Source organism: Diospyros lotus, chromosome 9 (assembly GCF_014633365.1).
Source record: "Diospyros lotus cultivar Yz01 chromosome 9, ASM1463336v1, whole genome shotgun sequence".
Classification (NCBI taxonomy): Eukaryota; Viridiplantae; Streptophyta; class Magnoliopsida; order Ericales; family Ebenaceae; genus Diospyros; species Diospyros lotus.
This window is the reverse complement of record NC_068346.1, coordinates 4,908,110-4,928,150: the sequence shown is the minus strand read 5'-3', so window position 1 is coordinate 4,928,150 and position 20,041 is coordinate 4,908,110. Positions and strand designations below refer to the sequence as shown.

Sequence of the window (20,041 nt, the reverse complement as noted above, 5' to 3'; positions counted from 1 at the left end):
TAAGATGTCATCAAAGAATACTAGGATGAATTTACGCAAGTATAGTTCAAAAATTTTGTTCATTAACGCCTGAAAGGTTACGAGGGCATTAGTTAGGCCAAAGGGCATTACGAGCCCTTGATGAGTCTTAAAAGTTGTTTTAAGGATAGCTTCAGGCCGCATTCTAATTTGATGATAGCCTGATCAAATGTCTAATTTGGTAAAGACAAAGGCATTTTTAAGCTCATCAAGGAGAGCTTCCACAATTGGAATGGGAAACTTGTTTTTGATGGTCATGGCATTGAGTTGATGATAGTCAACGCAAAACCTTTATGACCCATCATTTTTCTTAACAAGCATTATCGGTGATGCAAAGAGACTATGGCTGGGTTGAATAATGGACTTTTGCAACATACCTTTGATGAGTTTTTCTATCTCTGTTTTCTGTCTGGGAGGGTATCGATAGGCTCTTAGGTTAGCAAGCTCTACATTAGGCTTAAGGTTGATAGTATGGTCATAAGGTCTCTTGGGTGGTAGGGAACTTGGCTCGGAGAATAGGTCCTTAAATTCAATTAACAGTATGTTAAGAGAGTCAAATTTCTGTACTTGCCATGGACTACGAGAGTTATTGCCCACTGTGTTTGCCAGATGATGCTTTTCTCCTTACTCCCCGAAGGTAACTTCCATGGTATGGATAGAAAATAATTGAGCCACTTGTGATAACTTGCTCTTGAGCATCCTGTGCAACCTCTTACCCGAAATGATTTTACACATTCCCACCTCTGGATTGCCCGTTAGGACCTTCTTGCCGCCATCTTTTTCGAAAGTCACCTCCATTTTATTGAAATCGAAACTGATTGGACTAACTCCCCTCATCCAATCCACTCCCAACACAACATCACAGCCTCCCAACTTTAGTAACCTTAGATCAATTGAGAAATTTTCTCCATTCATCTCCCAACAAAAGTCCTTACAGGACGACTGACTCATCACCTTACTGTCGTTGGCAACCGTTATTGATAAGGGAAGGGAAGGGAAGGACTGACTTTGCACCCTAACTTTCTTGCTATAGTTTCATCCAAGAAGCTGTGGGTACTCCCACTATCGATGAGAACCATGATCGGGTGACTGTTTACCCTTCCTTCTACCTTGATAACCTTACTATTGTTCACACCCTTCAAGGCATGTAATGAAATCTCCCTTTGATCCTCCCTCTCATTTTCCGATAATTCCTCTTTATCCTCAATGTCCTCATCTTCTCCTTCCAACAGCAGTAGTTGTCTCTTACACTTGTGGCCCACGAAATACCTATCCCCACATTTGTAGCATAGACCAGCTACTCGCCTCTACTCCATCAATTTACCTCCACCGGTGGGAACAGGGTTGGTGGAAGGCAGGGCCAGGACACCTCTACTTTGGAACCCACCTTCTCTTGGTGCCAATTTATTTCCAGCCTGCCAGCCTCCTATGATCATGATCACTCCTCTCACCTGATTCCTTTATTTTTTAGTCATTGCATCAACGATCATCTCCTGTAACCTTGCACTCTCCGTAGCCTGCTTCACCGTGTGGGGCTGCATTGTAATGCCTCACCCTTTTTCAGGGGCATCTTTAAAACTCAAGATTTAGGGGATATATTTTCTCACAAATGCATAATATAAATCGTTCCCTGACAATCCCGTATCACCTTCTCAACATATCAAACTTAGAATTATTATGCTAAGACAGGTAATATCATCGTAAATGCGGAAGCTAGATCGAAACTTCAAATGGTACATAACCGAAATCATTTCATTCATATCATCAAAACCATATCATCATTTAACATCACATCATAAAAATAAAATACATCATAATCCAAAAGACATACTACAATCCATCTACAAGTTACCATCAATCCTCAGCAATTCCTTTTCCTTTGGCACCACTGCTTTCACCTGGAACATTAGAATATTCCAGGAACAAAGTTCAAAATAAGATGTTGAATCATCTAAGTGAAAGTTCAAAATATTTTCATGAATGTATGCAAGATATGAAACAACTGAAATATCACGACAAATCCTAGCCCAAGAGAATCCCACATAGCACTTAACCCTAACTTGGAAAAATGCAATATCTCTAAAGGCAACACAACCACATCGATACGTTGGCATGACGCAGTCCTAGCTTAAGAGGGACAACCTTGACGCGTCAGGCATTACATTACCACTCAGAAGCATAACGAATCACGTCAACACAAACCCTGGCCACAAGATGATCAACACTATCCCTGGGAATCCACGTCTACCTCGGAAACAATGCTACCGCTCAAGGGCCTCAGGGTGGTGTCCACTCGTAGCCCCGCCACTCAAGCTGATCTGGGGTGGTGTGCACTCTCAACCCCGCCACTTGTCGACTCTCAAGGGTGGTGTCCACTCTCAGCCCCCGTCACAAGTGGGCGTTTTCCCTTGGCACGCTTCCCTACTGCTATCACTCAGGTGCCACGTCATAAGTTGGCATCCCATCCCATATGTACAACTAGTCACTGTAGTATAACTTTCCTAGCCACCCAGCCCGACACTGAACCCCAAGTAGTCATCCCAGCACACAGTATGGGATACCCCTGTACCTTATTCCGAAAAACACCCTTAGGGAATTACGGCTACACTATCGGGGCAACATCCTAGGTTAACATTCCACATGAACAGCACAAAAACATGCCAATGCCACATACCATGATTCGATGCATCATATAAACAACATTTCATGAATATAATTTATCGCATAAAATTCAATGCATATAAAACATTTCGAGACGGACCCATATGAAACCAACAATCACAAGTTTAAAACTATTCACATTCAACAAAACCCTTGCATGTAATCAACCCAAGTTTAGGTAGAATCAAAACAAAGTTTTAGAGTAGAACCACTCACAAAACCAGGTTCAAGATAAAACTACTCACCTTTAGATACAACTCAAATTTCCTCGAAGAGCATGCACTACCTCGAATTTTGTGTCAAGCCTCGAAAATCGTGCCAACACCCAATCTTAGGCCCTAAGGCACCCCAAACAGCATCATTACTCAATAAGTACCAAACCTAAATTTTTCATAATTTCTTCACATTTTTATTTATATTTTTTTCCTATTTTTCTCTTTGAAAAATCCCAAAATAAATATCTACACAAACTGTTTTGCAAATATTTTTACATAATAATTCCTAAAATAATTTTCCAAGCATTTTAAAAAAAAAATTCAGAAAATACCTCAGTGCCACGCGTCGCGCGTGTCCTATGCGCGTGGAGCTAGCGCTTGTAGGCCATGCTCTAGTCTTCTTCCCCGGCTCCAGCACACCGGCGTTGTTGGATTTTTACTCCTCGATGATCCTTTCCCCTAGTCGATCCTAATGGTGTGCCCTGATGCTTGAAACCATGACCGGAGGTGCCTCAATCGAAGGCTTAAAGACTTGGCCGAAACCCCCACCTCGCTTTTCGACGAGGCTTCGTATCTCGCTTGATTCTACTCCTTTGCTTGCCAAACTCTGTAAAATTGCTCTACTACCTCCAAGTCTCTATCCTTGATGCCTGATTCAAGCTAAAACACGACCAATTTCTCCCGATTTCTTCTTTGAATCCTCGGCCAAACCTGACTATTTATAGCCAAAATTGAGCCTCGAAACACCCATAGCTGCTTGAACCAAGCTCTTAATCGCCTCAACCTTCCATTGGATGACCCAAAAGCAGCGACATCCAACCTCAAAAACCCATTTACAGGGTCGGGTCTCAACATTCCGACCAAGACACGATCAGAAACTTGAAATCCAGCCACCCTCGTGCTCGTGGACAATCTAGCTTGGGTCCTTGAGCTTCCCCGACCTTTCCTCTCGAGATCCCAATGGTTGGATGGTCGTGGTCGGCGAACGACAGAGGCTGGTTGGCCATGGCAACTTTTTCTTTTGGTTTATTGCACTTTTACCCCTCTAATTTTTGACTTTTTACCCTTTTCCCCCTTTCATTAGCCCCTAAATTTTCTATTATTTCCATTGAGACCCTTAAGTTCTAAAATCTTCATTTCATCCCCAAAGATTCCGAAAAATCGTCCTTTTGACCTCCCTCAAGTAAAATTAAGAAATTATACTTAGGCCCGAATTTATGTTTTGACCGCAAACCCTCCCGTTTCAACCCAAAATCACTCAAGGGTAGTTCTACACAACAATTAGAAGTCTCCTCAAGTCTTTGTTGCCTTCTTGGAAATCTCCTATGACAATTCGATTTTTCAGCCTGATCCGAAGCTATACCGAAAATGGTTTCTGATCCAATTTCTTTCGACGCTAAAAATTATGTCTCAAGACGCGTGTCAAATGAATTCCTATTTCCTTAGACATTTAAGCTTTAGGGTACTCCCTACAGTTGATTCGGTCATTCTTAACTGTGCAAAATTACACTATAACCTCAAATCCTCTAAAAATTTCACTTATGACGTAATGGGAATTATGCTTAAGCTCTTTAAAATTTCTCAGGTGTTACATGCATCATCTTCACCATAGGTCTCACCTTATCCCCTAGGCCACTAATGAAGCTCGAAACGTAGTACTCCTCGAATAACTGAGGGTTATACACCATCATCAACGACCTCAACTCCTTGAATTTCTGCTGATAGACCTAGACCGTCCCCTCTTGTTTGAGTTTGTTAAATTCTTCAATTATGTCCCTCATGCTTTTATCTCCAAACCTTACACACAGATCTTCTACAAACACACCCTAGAGGCTTCCCTCCTTAACCACGAGCCACCCTTGATACCAAGCATCTCCCATATCATTCAGCTAGGCAGAAGCCATGGTGACCTTCTGCTGTTCTGGAATTTGATATAGGGAGAATACTCGTTCACATCTTCTCGTCCACCACCTTGGGTTCTCTCCTTCAAACAATGGAATCTTGAGCTTTGACGTGGGGTAGTCCGGGTGGTGTTGATTAGCTGAAGCTCCCAACCTCCTTTCCCTTACATTCTCCCCCACCATGTGCGTATCAAACTCAAACTCCAACGTTAAGGCCGAGGTTCTACCCCCACTCTGGGAAAAATGGGCTTTGTTCTTTCTTTCGAAGGAAACTCATGAGAGAGCCTTAACGGTTGTTGATGGGTGAACATTCGCGCAATCATTTGCATTTGTTCCATCATCTGTTGCCGAAGTAGAGTGCTTTGCTCGCGACTCTCCAGCCTCCAACGTTCCATTGCTTGGTCAATTCTGGAATCGACTCCCGCTCCAATAGAGAGTTCGAGCGTTCCCACTCAATTTTGCACCTCCACTATTGTTGTCGTCACTTGTTATAGCTAAGACTCCATTTGCTTCATTCTTGTCTTGTTGGCCATGGTTATAATTCTTATGAGTATCAATCGACACCCAAGAATGATGCTCTAATACCAGATTATCAGGTCCCAAAGATCTGACTAAGGACTTAGAGAATTGGGGGAGGGAAATTAGAGAGAAATGAGAGAGAATTCAATAGACTGAGTGGTAATATTTCTCAATAATCCGAGAGGGAGAGAGAAAGTATCCATATATAGCTAGGATTCTCTTCTCACGTATTGTAACTGATTACACCTATGGGGAATGTACAAGCTGCCACAGCAACAACAAATTTTGTATCATTCCTTACAGCAGCTAACTAACTCCGCCTAGATTCCCTTCTTATTCATTTAGTCCCTCTATTACATTTAATTGCAATACTACCCTTATATCCCCATGGTACATGACACTATGCATCCCTTTTATTCAATCCAAGAATCAGCTTGTGGGTGTCTTTACTAAATGATGCAACGTGTAGCGCATGTGTAAAAAAACACACCAAAAATAAATCTTTAAAAGAACAAACTTCAATGGCCAAGGCTTGGTTTTCAAAAAAACGCAAAAACAAGACTGTTTTATTAAGAAAACTCAAATAGGTTGTCGAAATTTGTATTGAAAAAAACTGATTACAAACTCTAAGTTCTAGGCATATTTATAGTGTTTGCCTAATCTAAATCCATCTAATATTTGTAAACAAAATCTAATTATAATCCTAATAAAAATAAAATCCTAATCAAATATGAAATAGAATTAAAATCCTAAAACATATGAAGTAGAATAGAAGTAAAAATCCTAAAAAACTTATGGAGTTCTACTGTAGCGTTACTGTTCCGGCCAATTACTGTTTCAATTTAGGTCGGGTCTTGAATATTAGTGACCGCATCACTAAAGCCCTAAACATCACAAGTTTCCTAGGGATATTGCAAAGATAGGCATGGAAGTTATTCACAAGTCATCTTGAGGGGGAGTGTTAAATAATCAAGTACTATGCAATCCTACAAATCTTCCTAAGTCTAGAAAGTTTCCATATCTTGCAGGATTTGATCATACCCTTATTTTTTGGAAAGATTCTATTATATCTTGTAAATATTTTTGATTGTATAATATGTTTACTTTTGGCATATTCCTAAATGTATAGATTTCCCAGCCCTATAAGAGAAGGGTCTAGTCATGTAATCCTTGAGGAGAAATAATATTTTCATCTTCCATTTACATTGTTCGTATCAAATCCTACAACTATCTCAAAAAAGTTAAATGATAAGGTCATGGTTACTACCGTAGTTATGAGGAATTTTGATTGAATTACTTGGGTGTGGGGAAGCAGCATGGTTCCCGTAGTGCAACTTATCTTCTGATGGAATCTGATCCCTACAAGAGTAAAGGTATGTCACGACCCAAGCGTGGCAATGGCGTGATTTCCAACCCGAATAGGATTGGAATAGGTGCTGCTCACACAGAGCAGTCGCAGAAACGATTTTGAGAGGAAGAAAGAGAGAGAGAGAGAGAGAAGAACGATAGGAAGAAGTAGAATTCAATGACTTCTCATTTCATACCATCCATAGCCAGATAACTGACTATATGTAGGCTGTCCAAGGGCAGATTCCCAGCCCGACCGTTGCAACAAACAGCCAGCTGGCCACATGCATAGAATATTCTATTTGTCCACTCTACTAATAAAGAAATACTGAAATAAAAGTTACAGTAATATAGCAAATGCAAGAAAATTAAATCGGCAATAAAATATATGGCATTAGAGCTAGTGACGCGTGACAATTCCCCCCCCCCCCCCCCGTTAGCCCTTTCTTGTCCTCAAGGAAGGCTGAGGAGGCTAGCAGATCTGGGAAACTGCTACAGCAGCTGTGGTAGGTATTCCCATGTGCTCTCTTCCTTTCCTACGCCCTGCCATTTAACCAACACTTATATGATAGGTGCCCCCTGCCTGTAGATGACTCGGCGATCCAATATCACCTCTGGCTCAACTATTCTCCTAGCTTCTTTAGGTAGTTGTGGCAGCATAGGACTCACCAACTGTGATCCGGCTGACTTCTTCAATAGCGAAATATAGAAGACAAGGTGGATGCGAGACTCCTCTGGGAGTTTCAATCGATAAGCCACTTGGCCAACCTTGGCAATTATAGGGAATGGCCTAAAATACTTTGGGCTAAGCTTCGATACAGGCCCGGACGAAATGGATTTAAGATGAGGATATCCTAGCCTTAGGAAGACTTCCTCACCTACTTCGAACTCTCGATCACTCCTTCTACGGTCAGATATTTGTTTCATCCTATTTTGAGCGGATGCCAACTCCCTTTTTATCTGCTGCAATACCCTTTTCCTTTGCTGCAAATAATCTTCCACTTTAGCCACTGTTGAGTAATTTCCCACAGTCGGTATTAAGGGAGATAGGTACCCAAAAAGAGCCTCGAATGGTGACATTTTGAGTAATGAATGGTGACATTTAGAATTAGACCACCATTGTGCCATTGGCAACCACTTATGCCACTCTTTAGGATGTAGAAAACTCATGCATCTTAGATAAGATTCCAAGCTTTGATTCACCATCTCGATTTGGCCATCCGATTGAGGGTGATAAGCTGTGGACATGTTCAACCTCATTCCCAAGACCTTCATGAACTCTTGCCATAGAATACTGGTAAACACCTTGTCTCGGTCGGAAATAATAGTCTTTGGGACCCCATGAACCTTAACCACCTGATCCAAGAAGACCCGAGCCACATCTTGGGCTGTAAAAGGATGTGTTAGCCCTATGAAGTATGCGAACTTTGTGAGCCTGTCAACCACTACCAAGATGTTATCCCTTCCCTCGGACTTCGACAGCCCTTCAATGAAGTCCATAGAGATGCTTTCCCAAGCGTGGTCCAGAATCGGTAAGGGTTGTAGAAGCCCAAGATAAGCTACCGTCTCACTCTTGCACCGCTTGCACACCTCACAGGCCATGACAAATTTCTTCACCTCTGCTTTAAGACCTTGCCAATAAAACAATTGTTTTACCCTTAAGTAGGTGTTCTGCACTCCAGAATGCCCTCCTAAGGCTGACTCATGAAGGGATCGTAGTATCCTCTCCTTGAGGACATCATCATCCCCAACCACTATCCTTCCATAGTCTCTCAACACTCCTCCACCTAAGCTATATCCATCCCCTCCTTGCTGCCCGTAGCAACTCTTTCCAGTATCTGTTTAATCCTTGCATTCCCTTCGTAGCTGTCAATAATTTCCTTACACACTCAGGGACTACCGTAGTTATAAGGGCCACTTCCCCAACCTCATGACACCTGGACAAAGCATTGGCAGCCACATTTTCTTTCCCTTTTTAGTATTGGATCACATAGTCCAACCCTATAAGCTTGGACATCCCCTTCTTTTACAGCTGAGTGTGCAATTTCAATTGTAATAAAAACTTTAAACTTTCATGGTCGGTTTTAATTATAAACCTCCCTCCTTCAAAATAATGCCGCCATTTATCAACGGCCATTAACACAGCCAGGAACTCCTTCTCATATATGCTTAACCCCACATGCCTTGGTCCTAGTGCACGGCTAAGAAAGGCCAGGAATCTCCCTTCTTGCATCAACACTGCCCCAATGCCGGTTGCACAAGCATATGTCTCCAATACAAAAGGTTTGTCAAAATTAGGTAGCCCCAAAGTGGGTACTCTACTTACCGCCTCCTTTACCCTTTCAAAGGCCATGTCAGCTTCTTCACCCCACTTAAACCCTTCCTTCTTCAAGAGTCCAGTTAATGGCTTGCTAATGACCCCATATCCTTTGACAAATCTGCGGTAGTAACCTGTGAGGCCCAAGAATCCCCTTAAAGTTCGGACTGATTTGGGTTTTAGCCAATTCAACATTGCCTCAATCTTGCTTTGGTCGGTACTACCTCCATTTTCTGATATCACATGCTCCAAGTACTCCACTTGGCTTTGATTAAAAGCACATTTAGACCTCTTGATATAGAGTTAATTGGATTTAAGGATCTCAAAGGTGGTTTTCAGGTGTTTTAGGTGAGTTTCAAAAGAGGGGCTATAGATAAGTATGTCATCGAAGAAAACTAATATAAACTTTCTTAGGTAAGGCTCAAAGATTCGGTTCATTAGTGGTTGAAAGGTGGCAGGGGCATTAGTGAGCCCAAATGGCATCACTAAAAACTCGAAATGCCCATGATGGGTTCTAAAGGCTGTTTTAGGGGTGTCTTCGGGTTTCATCCTAATTTGATGATAACCCGATGGAAAATCAAGTTTAGAAAAGAATTTGACTTGATTTAGTTCACCCAAGAGATCTTCCACCAAAGGTATAGGGAATTTGTCTTTGATAGTTATGACGTTAAGTTGGCGGTAATCCACACAAAAGCGCCATGAACCATCCTTTTTCCTCACCAATACAACCGGAGAAGCAAAGGGGCTATGGCTGGGTTTAATAATGGACTGTTGCAACATTTCCCTAACCATAGTTTCTATAACAGATTTCTGAATGGGTGGGTATCTGTAGGATCGCACATTAACAAGCTCCGAGTTGGGTTTAAGATGAATAACATGGTCAAACTCTCAGTTCGGGGGTAGTCCTTCTGGTTCTTGGAATAGATCATTAAACTCAATCAACAATTTATCAAGTAAGGCAGTGTTTTGTACCTGTTCCGCAGGGGTGTCCGGAGTCTTGATGTTGAAATAAGCCTCTCCTGGCCTAGCACTACCCAACGCCTCCTCCATTGACACAATTGAAAACAATTGCGTTAACCGCCCCCACTTGTTCTTAAATACCTTTTGGAGCCTTTTTCCAGTTATCATCTTGAATACTTCGGCTTCCCTTCCTCCAGACAGAGTCAATCTTCTCCCCCCCTTTCTCAAATGAGACTTCCATCCTATTAAAATCAAAACTAATAGGACTAACTTCTTTCATCCAATCTACGCCCAAAACGATATCACAACCCCTAAGCCCAACAGTCTCGAGTCTGCCTCGAATGGTTCTCCCTGCATCTCCCAGCAGAATCCTTGGCATGTTGACTTGCTTATTACCCTGCTTCAGTTGGCCACGGTTACACTCAATGGTAGTGTACTGGCCAACTTGCACTTAAGCTTCCCTGCCATTCCTTCATCAAGGAAGTTGTGAGTGCTTCCACTATCAATCAAGATCATTAGGCTGCAGTCCTTCACTTTCCCTTCAACCTTAATTATTTTATTGTTAGGGACTCTATTGAGTGCATGTATGGAGATCTCTCCATCGTGCTCCCCTTCACACTCTTCTTCAGCAGCTTCTTCTTCACCTTCGTGCACCCTTTTCTCATCGCCTTCTAACAGCAAAATTTGTCTCTTACATCGGTGTCCAGGGAAATACTTGTCCCCAAACCTATAGCACAAACCCAACAGTCTCCTTTGATCTCCCAATCGGCCACCATAGGATGGGAAGCCTCCTCCAGCCACATTCCTTGTCCCAACATTCTCCTTGGTTGCCTCCCTAGTAGGGTTCCTACTCCCTAGAGGAAACGACCACAATCCCATGCTCTTTTGTTGCTGCTTCTGCTTCTTCACTAGAGCTTCAACCACTATCTCCTGTAGCCACGCGCTTTCTGACGCCTGCTCGACCATTCTAGGCTTCAATACTTTTACCATAGGTCTCAATTCATCATTCAACCCACTTAAATAACTAGACACAAAATAAGCTTCAGACAAGTGAGGATTATGGTGGATCATAAGTGACTTAAGCTCCTCAAACCGTTTTTGGTAGGATTCGACACTCCCAACCTGCTTCAGCTTATTAAACTCTTCGACCACGTCCACCATGCTTCTTTCCCCGAAGCGTTCATTCAATTTTTCTGCAAATTCTTCCCAAGTGTGAATCCTTCCCATTCCCACACATCCTTGATACCATGCATCCACCACCTCGTTAAAGTAGGCCGACGCCAAAGTTATCCTCTGTCTCTCAGGTATATTATGCCATTCAAACACTCTCTCACACCTCCTGACCTACTATCGGGGATTGGCTCCCTCGAAGGTTGGTATCTCCATTCGAGGCATAGGAAATCCAGGTGGTTAGTGATTAACTTGGTCATCTCTCCTTCTCCTCACAGATCCTTCCATTTCCTCTTCTGGTTCAATCTTATTTTCCCGATGGTCGCTTCCTTGGTTCATTATATGGTCCCCTAGAATGGGTTCAGTTCTTCCCCTAGGAGGAAAGTCAAGTGAGAGCCTTACTGCATGCTGCCTGGTGAACATCAACATAAATCGTTGCATTTGGGCTCCCAACTCCTCCCGCACTCTCGCAATGGAACCATCCAGCCTACGTTCCATTCCTTCCATAGAGTTCTCGACCTTACAGTCCAACGCTACGATTGCTCCGTGCTCCCTCGTAGCTCCCAACTCCAACTGACCGACTCGGTTGTGGAAATCGACCAATAACGAGCTGACTTGCTGCAGCTGCGTCTCCAATCCCTTCATCCCGGTCCCGTCCGCCATTGGTTCAATGTTCTCAGCCGAGAATCAGAGCTCTGATACCAAGTGGTCACGACCCAAGCATGGCAATGGCATGATTTCCAACCCGGTTAGGATTGGAATAGGTGTTGCTCACACAGAGCAGTTGCAGAAACGATTTTGAGAGGAAGAAAGAGAGAGAGAGAGAAGAACGATAGGAAGAAGTAGAATTCAGTGACTTCTCTTTTCATACCATCCATAGCCAGATAACTGACTATATGTAGGCTGCCCAAGGGCAGATTCCCAGCCCGGCCGTTGCAATAAACAGCTAGCTGGCCACATGCATAGAATATTCTATTTGTTCACTCTACTAATAAAGAAATACTGAAATAAAAGTTACAGTAATATAGCTAATGCAAGAAAATTAAATCGGCAGTAAAATATATGGCATTAGAGCTGGTGACGCGTGACAAGGTATTTTCAAATTTCTTGAGATGAAAGGTAAATGGTTTATATTGGTGCTTAACAGTGTGTCTGTGCTACCTTGAGTTATTGGAGTTTAGAACTATTTTCTGTCAGTTCGAAGGTGTTGGAAACTCTCAATGCTGTTTATATGGTCACAAATTCATTCCCTGTGTTTCATCCTTCTCTATATGCTTGAGGTTGCACAATTTCTTTGTGAATACAAGTTTCAACATGAAAAGTATAATAATTCACTTGTCCAGAAGTACTTTACATTACCTGTGCTGAACTTTGTTAGCCATGTATTTTCTCTTGATTGGAGAAAATCATTATTAGAGAATATGATTGTTCTGAGTGGCACAACCTTGTCAATGAATCTGATGAAGGATGTTAGTTTCAGAAATATCAGCTCGAATAGTAACTTGACATTTGGCCAAATAGGGAGGGTGGCAATGTTAATTATTGGGACTGGTAAGCCAAATAGCGATTTGTATGGGAAAGATTTTGGCATTCCTTGACAAGGATTCATTATGGATGATATTCATTGAGGAACTTGTTAGCCATATAGTACCAGGACATTATGATGCAGATTTAAGTGAAGTACTCCGAGTTTGCATGTTCCATGAAACTGTTAGATATTTTTATTTTACTGACTGAAAGTCAGTGCAAGATTATGTTTCACCCATTTGTTTCCTATATACACTTGAGCGCCTTTTGGTCATGGTGTCCTACTTCCAAGGACACTTCTTCACCACCAAAGCATCACTCATTGAATGGCTTATTTTCAAGGATTGGTCCATCAACCCCAGATGCAACTTCAGTAAATGATATGAAAACACAAAGTGAAAAGGAGATATCTACAATTTCATAGAAAATCTTGTTCTAGACCTGCATATCAAGAAGAATGATACAATTGATTGGATCAAGTCAACGACTACGACAACTTTGGATGACTACTATCCACTCTTTATTTTAAGATTGATTGTTCTGTTATCCTTACACTGTGATAACTCTGTGAAGCATTTTGATAACCTAGTTACTCTTCTGAATAGCAAGGACGTTAGCCCACAATTACCAGGGGAATTTTATGAAGCCCTTCATAGGAAGGGTTGCTTCTTCATTGATGCACTTGCATATGCACTTTGACAAAATGGGAATCCTATGGTTTTAGTGTGCTTTGGAGGCGATTTTCAAGTTATTCTTACTCTAGCGCCATTTTCATAAACCTGAAAGAAAACAAATGCAGGGAAGATATACTATGAGAATTATTTCCCAAGGATGGACAAATTAGTGAAGCATCCGGTGGTATTGTTGAGAACAGCTCTGCCGATACATTCTCAAACCATATTTATGGTATCTTTTGGGAATTGTTTGATGCTTTTGATTTTGAGAACGAATATAGGATATCGAGCTTTATATCATCTAGCAAAACTTAAGAGGTAAAGTCCCATTGCTTCATAAACTATCAAATGCTAATGTAGGAATTGCGAAATACTTGAAATGTAAACCTTTGTTTTCTTGATTTCATGTCCATGTGAAAGTGGAGAAAACTCTTCGACTACTAAATGCTGTTATGGGGTCATGCCCTAATGCTGCTTCTAAGGTTGATCGAAACCTTTTGGTGGAAGCAAAGGGCGCCCTTGACAACTTGTAGCAGCTTTCTTTTTCACTGAATAGCAGGTTAGAAAACATATTTTCCAATAGCTTAGGTTCATGGTCAAATATTCACTTCAGAAACTATTTCCAGTATGCTGAAATTTTCCCTCTTACCTGTCTGTTTGTTTGTATTTTACTTGAACGAGGGCGAACTTGAGGAGAGCATCACTACATTCTGCGAGCTCTTCGACATAATGAAGTTAAGAAGGGCAAGGCCAGAGCCTCCCTTGAATGAATGATCTTCTGAAGAATGAGAAATCAAACTAGTCATGAAGAATCCCAAATGGCCACTTCCAATATTTGAGCTTTGCGTCGCATCCCTTCATTATTGCCTCCAAATTAGTGTGTTTACCCAGAAAAGTAAATGTTGTCTTTTGTTAGGATTTATTTCATTTAAATAAAATGTTTTCAAGATTTAGTAACTAATGGTTATAACAATATTTCTATATTTCTTAACATCATTTATTATTATAATGGATAATGCAACACGGCCAATTTGGCCGACAAGTTTGTTGACAATCTGATATAAAATTACACACATATCCCTCAAGATAATTACAAGTATACCCCTGTTAACATTGGCAAAATTGGATGCAGTTTGAATTTCATTTTCATCCCCATTCTCTCTATTCTCTCTCTGTGTACCCAAAAATCCCTCGTTGGGTTCTCTGTGAACGCGAAAACCAATCTAAGACGCTGCTCCCTCATTGTCGCCGGCATCTGCAAGGTGCTCTCTCTCTCTCTCTCTCTCTCTCTCTCTCTCTCGCCCACGCCTTCATCTTCATCCTCATTCTCTCTCTCTCCGTGTGCCCAAAAACCAAGCTGAGACGCCGCTCCACCGTTGCCAACGGCATCTACAAGGTGCGCGCCCTATCTTTCTCTTTCTCAGACGGACCCATTTTCGGATAGATCTTCACTGCGATATTGTTTTTGCCAGATTTGGTCGTCGTTAGCTCGCTCCTCTATCAATTAGTATTTGAGAAGATCTAGCCGCGACCGGTCGTTCCCTCTCCCCTCACCGTCGGTCATTCCCACTGTAAGTAGGAGTAACCCCCCCCCCCCCTCTCTCTCTCAGTTCATTCGGCTGTTAGTATTCCTTCCTGTAGTATAGTCAGCTCTCTCACGCACAATATAATTTCTTTCATGAAATTCAATTTTTTTAAGTACTTGCTAGAATAAATATTCTCTAACTATTTTTTCATGTATTGCAACATTGCAGCTGCCTGAATATGAAGAGCCCAGAAAGAGTTTTTCCAACATTTGCATATGTCTGGCAACAGGTCCGGATCCTCTCCTTGTGCTCTTTGTCCTTCTTTAGTTCTTTTAGTTACATTTTGCGTGAATATGAAATGGAATATTGTTATCAAAATGGTTTGGTAGTTCTTTTAGTTACTTCTATCTGTTTTTTGTTCCCTATGGTTTAGGAAGCTTATTCTTTTAATTACTATTATTGGCATCAGGGAAAAATGGTTTCGTTTTCTAATTATTGGTTGCTGTAGCACGAACCCATGTTTTTGTACTGCAATATACTCAATACGGATTTAGTTTTTATAATTAGTAGTTACTGTTATTGACATCAGGGAAAAATGATGATTGGTCATGCCCTCTCCCAAACAAGTTCCATTTGTTTGATTATTCATGTAATTAGTCCCCCTCTTACTGGGCATAGATCAGTGTGTTTAACCGGGAGTTATATTTATTGAGTTGAATCCTGTGAAAGACAACTTAGAATATTGGACATTCCCTTGCTAGCTAGATAGCCCTTACAATTCAAAGTTAAATTAAACGTGCTACATGTAAATTTATATTCATGTATTAACCATTTGGTTTGGTTGATTACAGAATACCTTTCTCTTTATTGTTTTTTTAGGTGAATTAATAATGATTCCAGTATGCTAATTTTGTCCATTGACTAATATAAAATACCTTTCTCTTTATTGTTTTTTATTGCCTAGCCAAAAGTTCCGGGAGATAGCTTTTTGTGCAATTACATCAAATGAGCAAGTAAAAGGTTATGGCACCAGCAAACTGATGAATCACTTTTTCGCAGCATACCCATGATGTTGATGCCGTTGGTTTTGTTCAGTTTGGTTTGTAATTTGTAAATGATACATTTCAAAAGCTATGAGAACCTTTTAGAAAGGGATTTGGATGTTTCAGTTTATATTGATGAGCACATCTGTAACACATTTTAGTTATATCCAATGGTGGTGATTTTGTTGTAAGTTTAGAATTTATTAGATTATAATTCATGGATACCCTCTGGCTAAAGATACTTGTTATCTTGAGAATTTCTGAAATTTGGGGCATGGTATGTGTTTGTTCTTTTAGATTTGATTTTTGAAGTCTTGTTACGTTTTTAAAATTTCTGAAATTGAAATCTGTCATATTATTTTAGATTTTATTTCTGAAATTTGAGACATGGTAAATGTAACACGACATTTGCGGTGGGATTTAAATTCTATTTTTCTGTGTTTCGTGTGCCCAACGCTCACCTGGTACCACTTTGAAAGTTGTCCTGACTTACAAATAGAAAGTTTCTCTCCCAGCAAGGATTTTTTTAGGATAAAATTGTGAGATGAAGGCAGATTGTTGCTGAGCATGTGTTGAAACAAAACAAACAACATTTAACCCTAAACGATATCTCGTGCGGGCCACATCCAACGGGAATTGCTATTAAATTTAGTACTTAAAACTGAACTATTAAGCCTCCATGACCAATTGACCATAATAATTAAACAAGAAGCGTCATTGAGAATGTCATATATGCATGCCCAATTGGTGCTCTGATTGGAAGAACCATTTCAATAGATATCCTATTAAGATTGTTACATGGCTTATACTGAACCCTTAAACGCACGTATTCCACTTCCTTTCACATACAGCATACCAATAACATTGAGAGGATCGTTGCAGATTATATGGCACATAGAATGAAGCATTTTTTCTTTAACTTGTGATCGTCTGAAAATGAACATATGAAAACAGAGAATTTAGAACGGATATATAAGAGTAACATGTTCAAGCAACATTAGGACTACCAGCTGCTGCTGAACATAGATTCAGAACACATAATGTTGACAGCAGTTTATACTCGGATACGGCAGCAGTTGCACAGAGACAGAAGATCTGTCGTTTCTGCTGCAACTTAAAAACCATGAATCTTGATCTATTCCTTCTTCACAATGCGAGCCTGAATAAGAAAGGTTGAGACGTTCTTCCTTTGATCGCCTTGAAGTTGGATGACCTAAGCATATAAAAGGTTAGTCAGATACAACTAACAATCACATTCTGTTTAAAACATTATAAGAGTTAGATCTGAAATCTTGTCTCCGTTATTGTTGCTGGCAGCAGATACCAAGCCCCGGTCAAGGTGCCTACAAGCATTGCATTCTTCTACAACACATGAAATTTTGAAAGATAAAGAATGTACGAGACAAGGACGTAGTCAATTAAAGATTACTTGCTCAAACTCAAAATGACGAGCCAAAACATTAAAACGTGTTACAAAGTTCAACATGAACTCAAGAGGCTAGTTGTCCTTGAGGAATTTGAAAAGAATTTTTAATTTATACATGGACGACAAGATGGTATGAAATTAAACAGCTAACTGTAGAAATTAAACAGTCCTTGGTGCCACGTATTCTCTCCACGCCATATTCCATTCCTACATATACTCCAGCTATAGTTCCTGGCAGTGCATTTCCGGTAAATCATGCTACCAATCGCACGAGAGCTGCTCGACATCCACTAAATAAGTTCTCACATTTAACTAGTTCCAAATTTGAATGTTACTTACCCCAATAAGCACCTTCCTTGAACTTTCAAGTTATTACTGCTAGAAGAGTTGTATGAAAACTGCTGCAAGCGGCAAATAAGAATGTTGGCCTCTAAATCCCTCCAAAAGCAGCAATATTTCCATTAGCAGGAAAAGCATCTTCCTTGCTATTGAAGAGCATCCCTACTGCTTGCTTTACTAGAGTCGTGAAAAGGCTATTTCTACAACTCAAACACGTAACATTCTGATCACAAAACAACAAGCTTGCCAATGCTAATAAGGCTTTCCCTATTATTGCCAGAAAATAGTTGTTTGTATAACCAATAAAGCAATAACCATGTCACAATGGGAAAACAAGTAGAGTTCCATTGCCATAAGTTGCATAAGCATCTTCCTTACTACTGGTTAGCATTCCAAGAGCGCCATTGCATTAGTTACACAATTTGATCCAGAATATGCCTGCTTTTTAGACAGTCCACCACTAGGAATCAGGTATGAGATCCCAGATATTCACATCTCAGTGGACTAATGAATCAACGTCGACAGCCCATATAAGCAGGGTGTACCCAAAAACAGAACAATCTACAGATTTGTGTGGATTACAAACAAGAGTACATACAGGACAAGTTTCAATCAAGTGGAGCATCACTCAAACACAGATAGTGCTCAAAATCAAATAAGGAGAATTTTCCATTGACAGTAATAGGAAAACCTTAATAAACTATAGTTGAAATGAGGTAGAAGGCAAGGAGTTCTCACCGAATTCTCAAGCTTGTGTTGAGAAATACCCCCTGCAAAAACCATGTTACATCAACGCATTAAATAAATAACAACAAATGAACATAAAATATAATAACGAACTAGTAACATTGACAACAGGCCATTAAATTTAGATCAACTCTTCAAAAGGCCACAGAAAAATTTGGCATCATACTAAGTATCATCTAAAAACATCATTTGATTCATACAACTAAGTCCTAACAGTTTATACAGGTGAGTGTAAATTACACCATTTCCATCTGTTTAACCCACCCGCACAGTCAATATCAGGAAAACCCATTAATATTCCATCACATATAGCTCACTCGAAGAAGTTAATTAATTCGGATGTTAACTATAAAGTCCCTAAATTCAGATATCAAAGCAGTCAAGACATGGATGGACACATAGACGAAGGCGAAGAACGACAGAAAAACGGAACCTGTTTTGACGATGTGATATGCTTCCTCGGTCGCCGTCTTGGCCACTGCAAAGAGACAGAGAGAGTGGGGGGGGAAGTCGAGAGAGAGAGAGAGAGGAATATGTATGTCAGATCCAAACCAGGCGAATGAGAGGCCGGCAGTGTTGGGGACGCCGGAGATGTTGGTCGTTGCTGGAGAAGGCGACGCAGCGAATGAGGCGATAGGGATCCGGCGGCTGTTGGACAACGCGACGCAGCGGCGGAGGAGAGACGGACCCGGCGGTTGCTGGAGACATAGCGGCGAAGGTGAAAGAGACAGAGAGATGGGGACGTCGACGGCAAAGGTGAAGAGACAGAGAGAGGGATGTCGACGGCGAAAGTGAAGAGACAGAGAGAGTGGGAGGGGGAAATTCCATTTAGAGCAGCTCCAATGGAGCGGCAAATGCAGCGCAACTCCAAATTGGCGCTGAAAACTGCTCCAACGTGTGCACCAAAATGGTGTTGGCACAATTTTTCATAACAAAATTTGGTGTTGAGTGAATAGTGTAACACCAAATTTGGTGTTATACTATTCATCAACACCAAATTTTCTTTTTTATTTTATTCCCTATTTTACCCCTCTTTGTATAACTTCAAAATAAGTTATTCCTTTTATATCCTTTATCACTTTTAATACATTTGTATATTTTGATTAATAATTAAAAATATAAATTAAATTATTACAAAAAATATATACCGATAGAAATATTTTATTAATATCTATAAAATGAGTATAATATTGAATATATTTTAAAATATTTAATATATTTTATAAATACTATGTTAATATAAAATGAACTATTTTTGTTTATGTATATGAATTTTTTTATTTTAATAATTACTTAATAGAAATAAAATATTTTTAATGTAAAAATTTAATAATATAATAAAAAGTAATAACATTTCCATTAACTTAAATTAAAAATACATGATGAAAATAGAAAAAAAAGCTTAAAATAAAAACAACAACAACAACATGGCTTAAAAATAAAATACTTTCTATTCTTAATTCTAAAGTACATTTAAAAATTGGGAAGATCATCTCTATTTCCTCCATAACCACCAAAATACTGGCCAAATGAATTTGATGATCCGCTTCCTCCTTGAAATTGTTGCTCACGAGCTCTTTTTTCACAAATTCTCATTTGTTCGCTTCGAATAGCATCACGTACCATTGGATCTTTTATGGAATCTGCATCC

General features: G+C 40.3%; 2 protein-coding genes and 1 long non-coding RNA gene across 9 annotated transcripts in view; 1 reads left to right on the top strand and 2 right to left on the bottom strand.

The window, feature by feature from the left end:
• LOC127809641 (uncharacterized) overlaps positions 1–14,191 on the bottom strand; it is a 33,192-nt gene extending 19,001 nt beyond the window's left edge. For all 3 annotated transcript variants that reach the window (XR_008025179.1, XR_008025181.1, XR_008025180.1), the window contains exon 1: positions 13,959–14,191. This is a non-coding gene — a long non-coding RNA (uncharacterized LOC127809641). The remainder of the gene's footprint in view (positions 1–13,958) is intronic.
• LOC127809633 (uncharacterized) overlaps positions 1–16,069 on the top strand; it is a 127,899-nt gene extending 111,830 nt beyond the window's left edge. The window contains exons 12-15 of the mRNA XM_052348587.1: positions 14,442–14,705; positions 14,782–14,880; positions 15,064–15,124; positions 15,800–16,069. The gene's annotated coding sequence lies outside the window, so the exon portion shown is untranslated. The remainder of the gene's footprint in view (positions 1–14,441; positions 14,706–14,781; positions 14,881–15,063; positions 15,125–15,799) is intronic.
• Positions 16,070–16,775: 706 nt separating this feature from the next.
• On the bottom strand, positions 16,776–19,380 carry LOC127809637 (uncharacterized). Of its 5 annotated transcripts, none has more exons than XR_008025167.1 (4): positions 18,824–19,380; positions 18,382–18,413; positions 17,644–17,843; positions 16,776–17,535 (listed from the first exon to the last, which is right to left on the bottom strand). XR_008025167.1 is itself a non-coding variant. In XM_052348592.1 (3 exons), exons 1-3 carry the CDS (start codon positions 19,376–19,378, stop codon positions 17,735–17,737), a joined length of 696 nt encoding a protein of 231 aa, XP_052204552.1. In that variant the 5' UTR covers positions 19,379–19,380; the 3' UTR covers positions 16,776–17,734. The 5 variants fall into 5 exon arrangements, 2 of the variants coding, with proteins under 2 accessions (XP_052204552.1, XP_052204553.1); XR_008025168.1 differs by having other exon boundaries at positions 16,776–17,240; XR_008025169.1 differs by having other exon boundaries at positions 16,776–17,091.
• Positions 19,381–20,041: the final 661 nt, after the last annotated feature.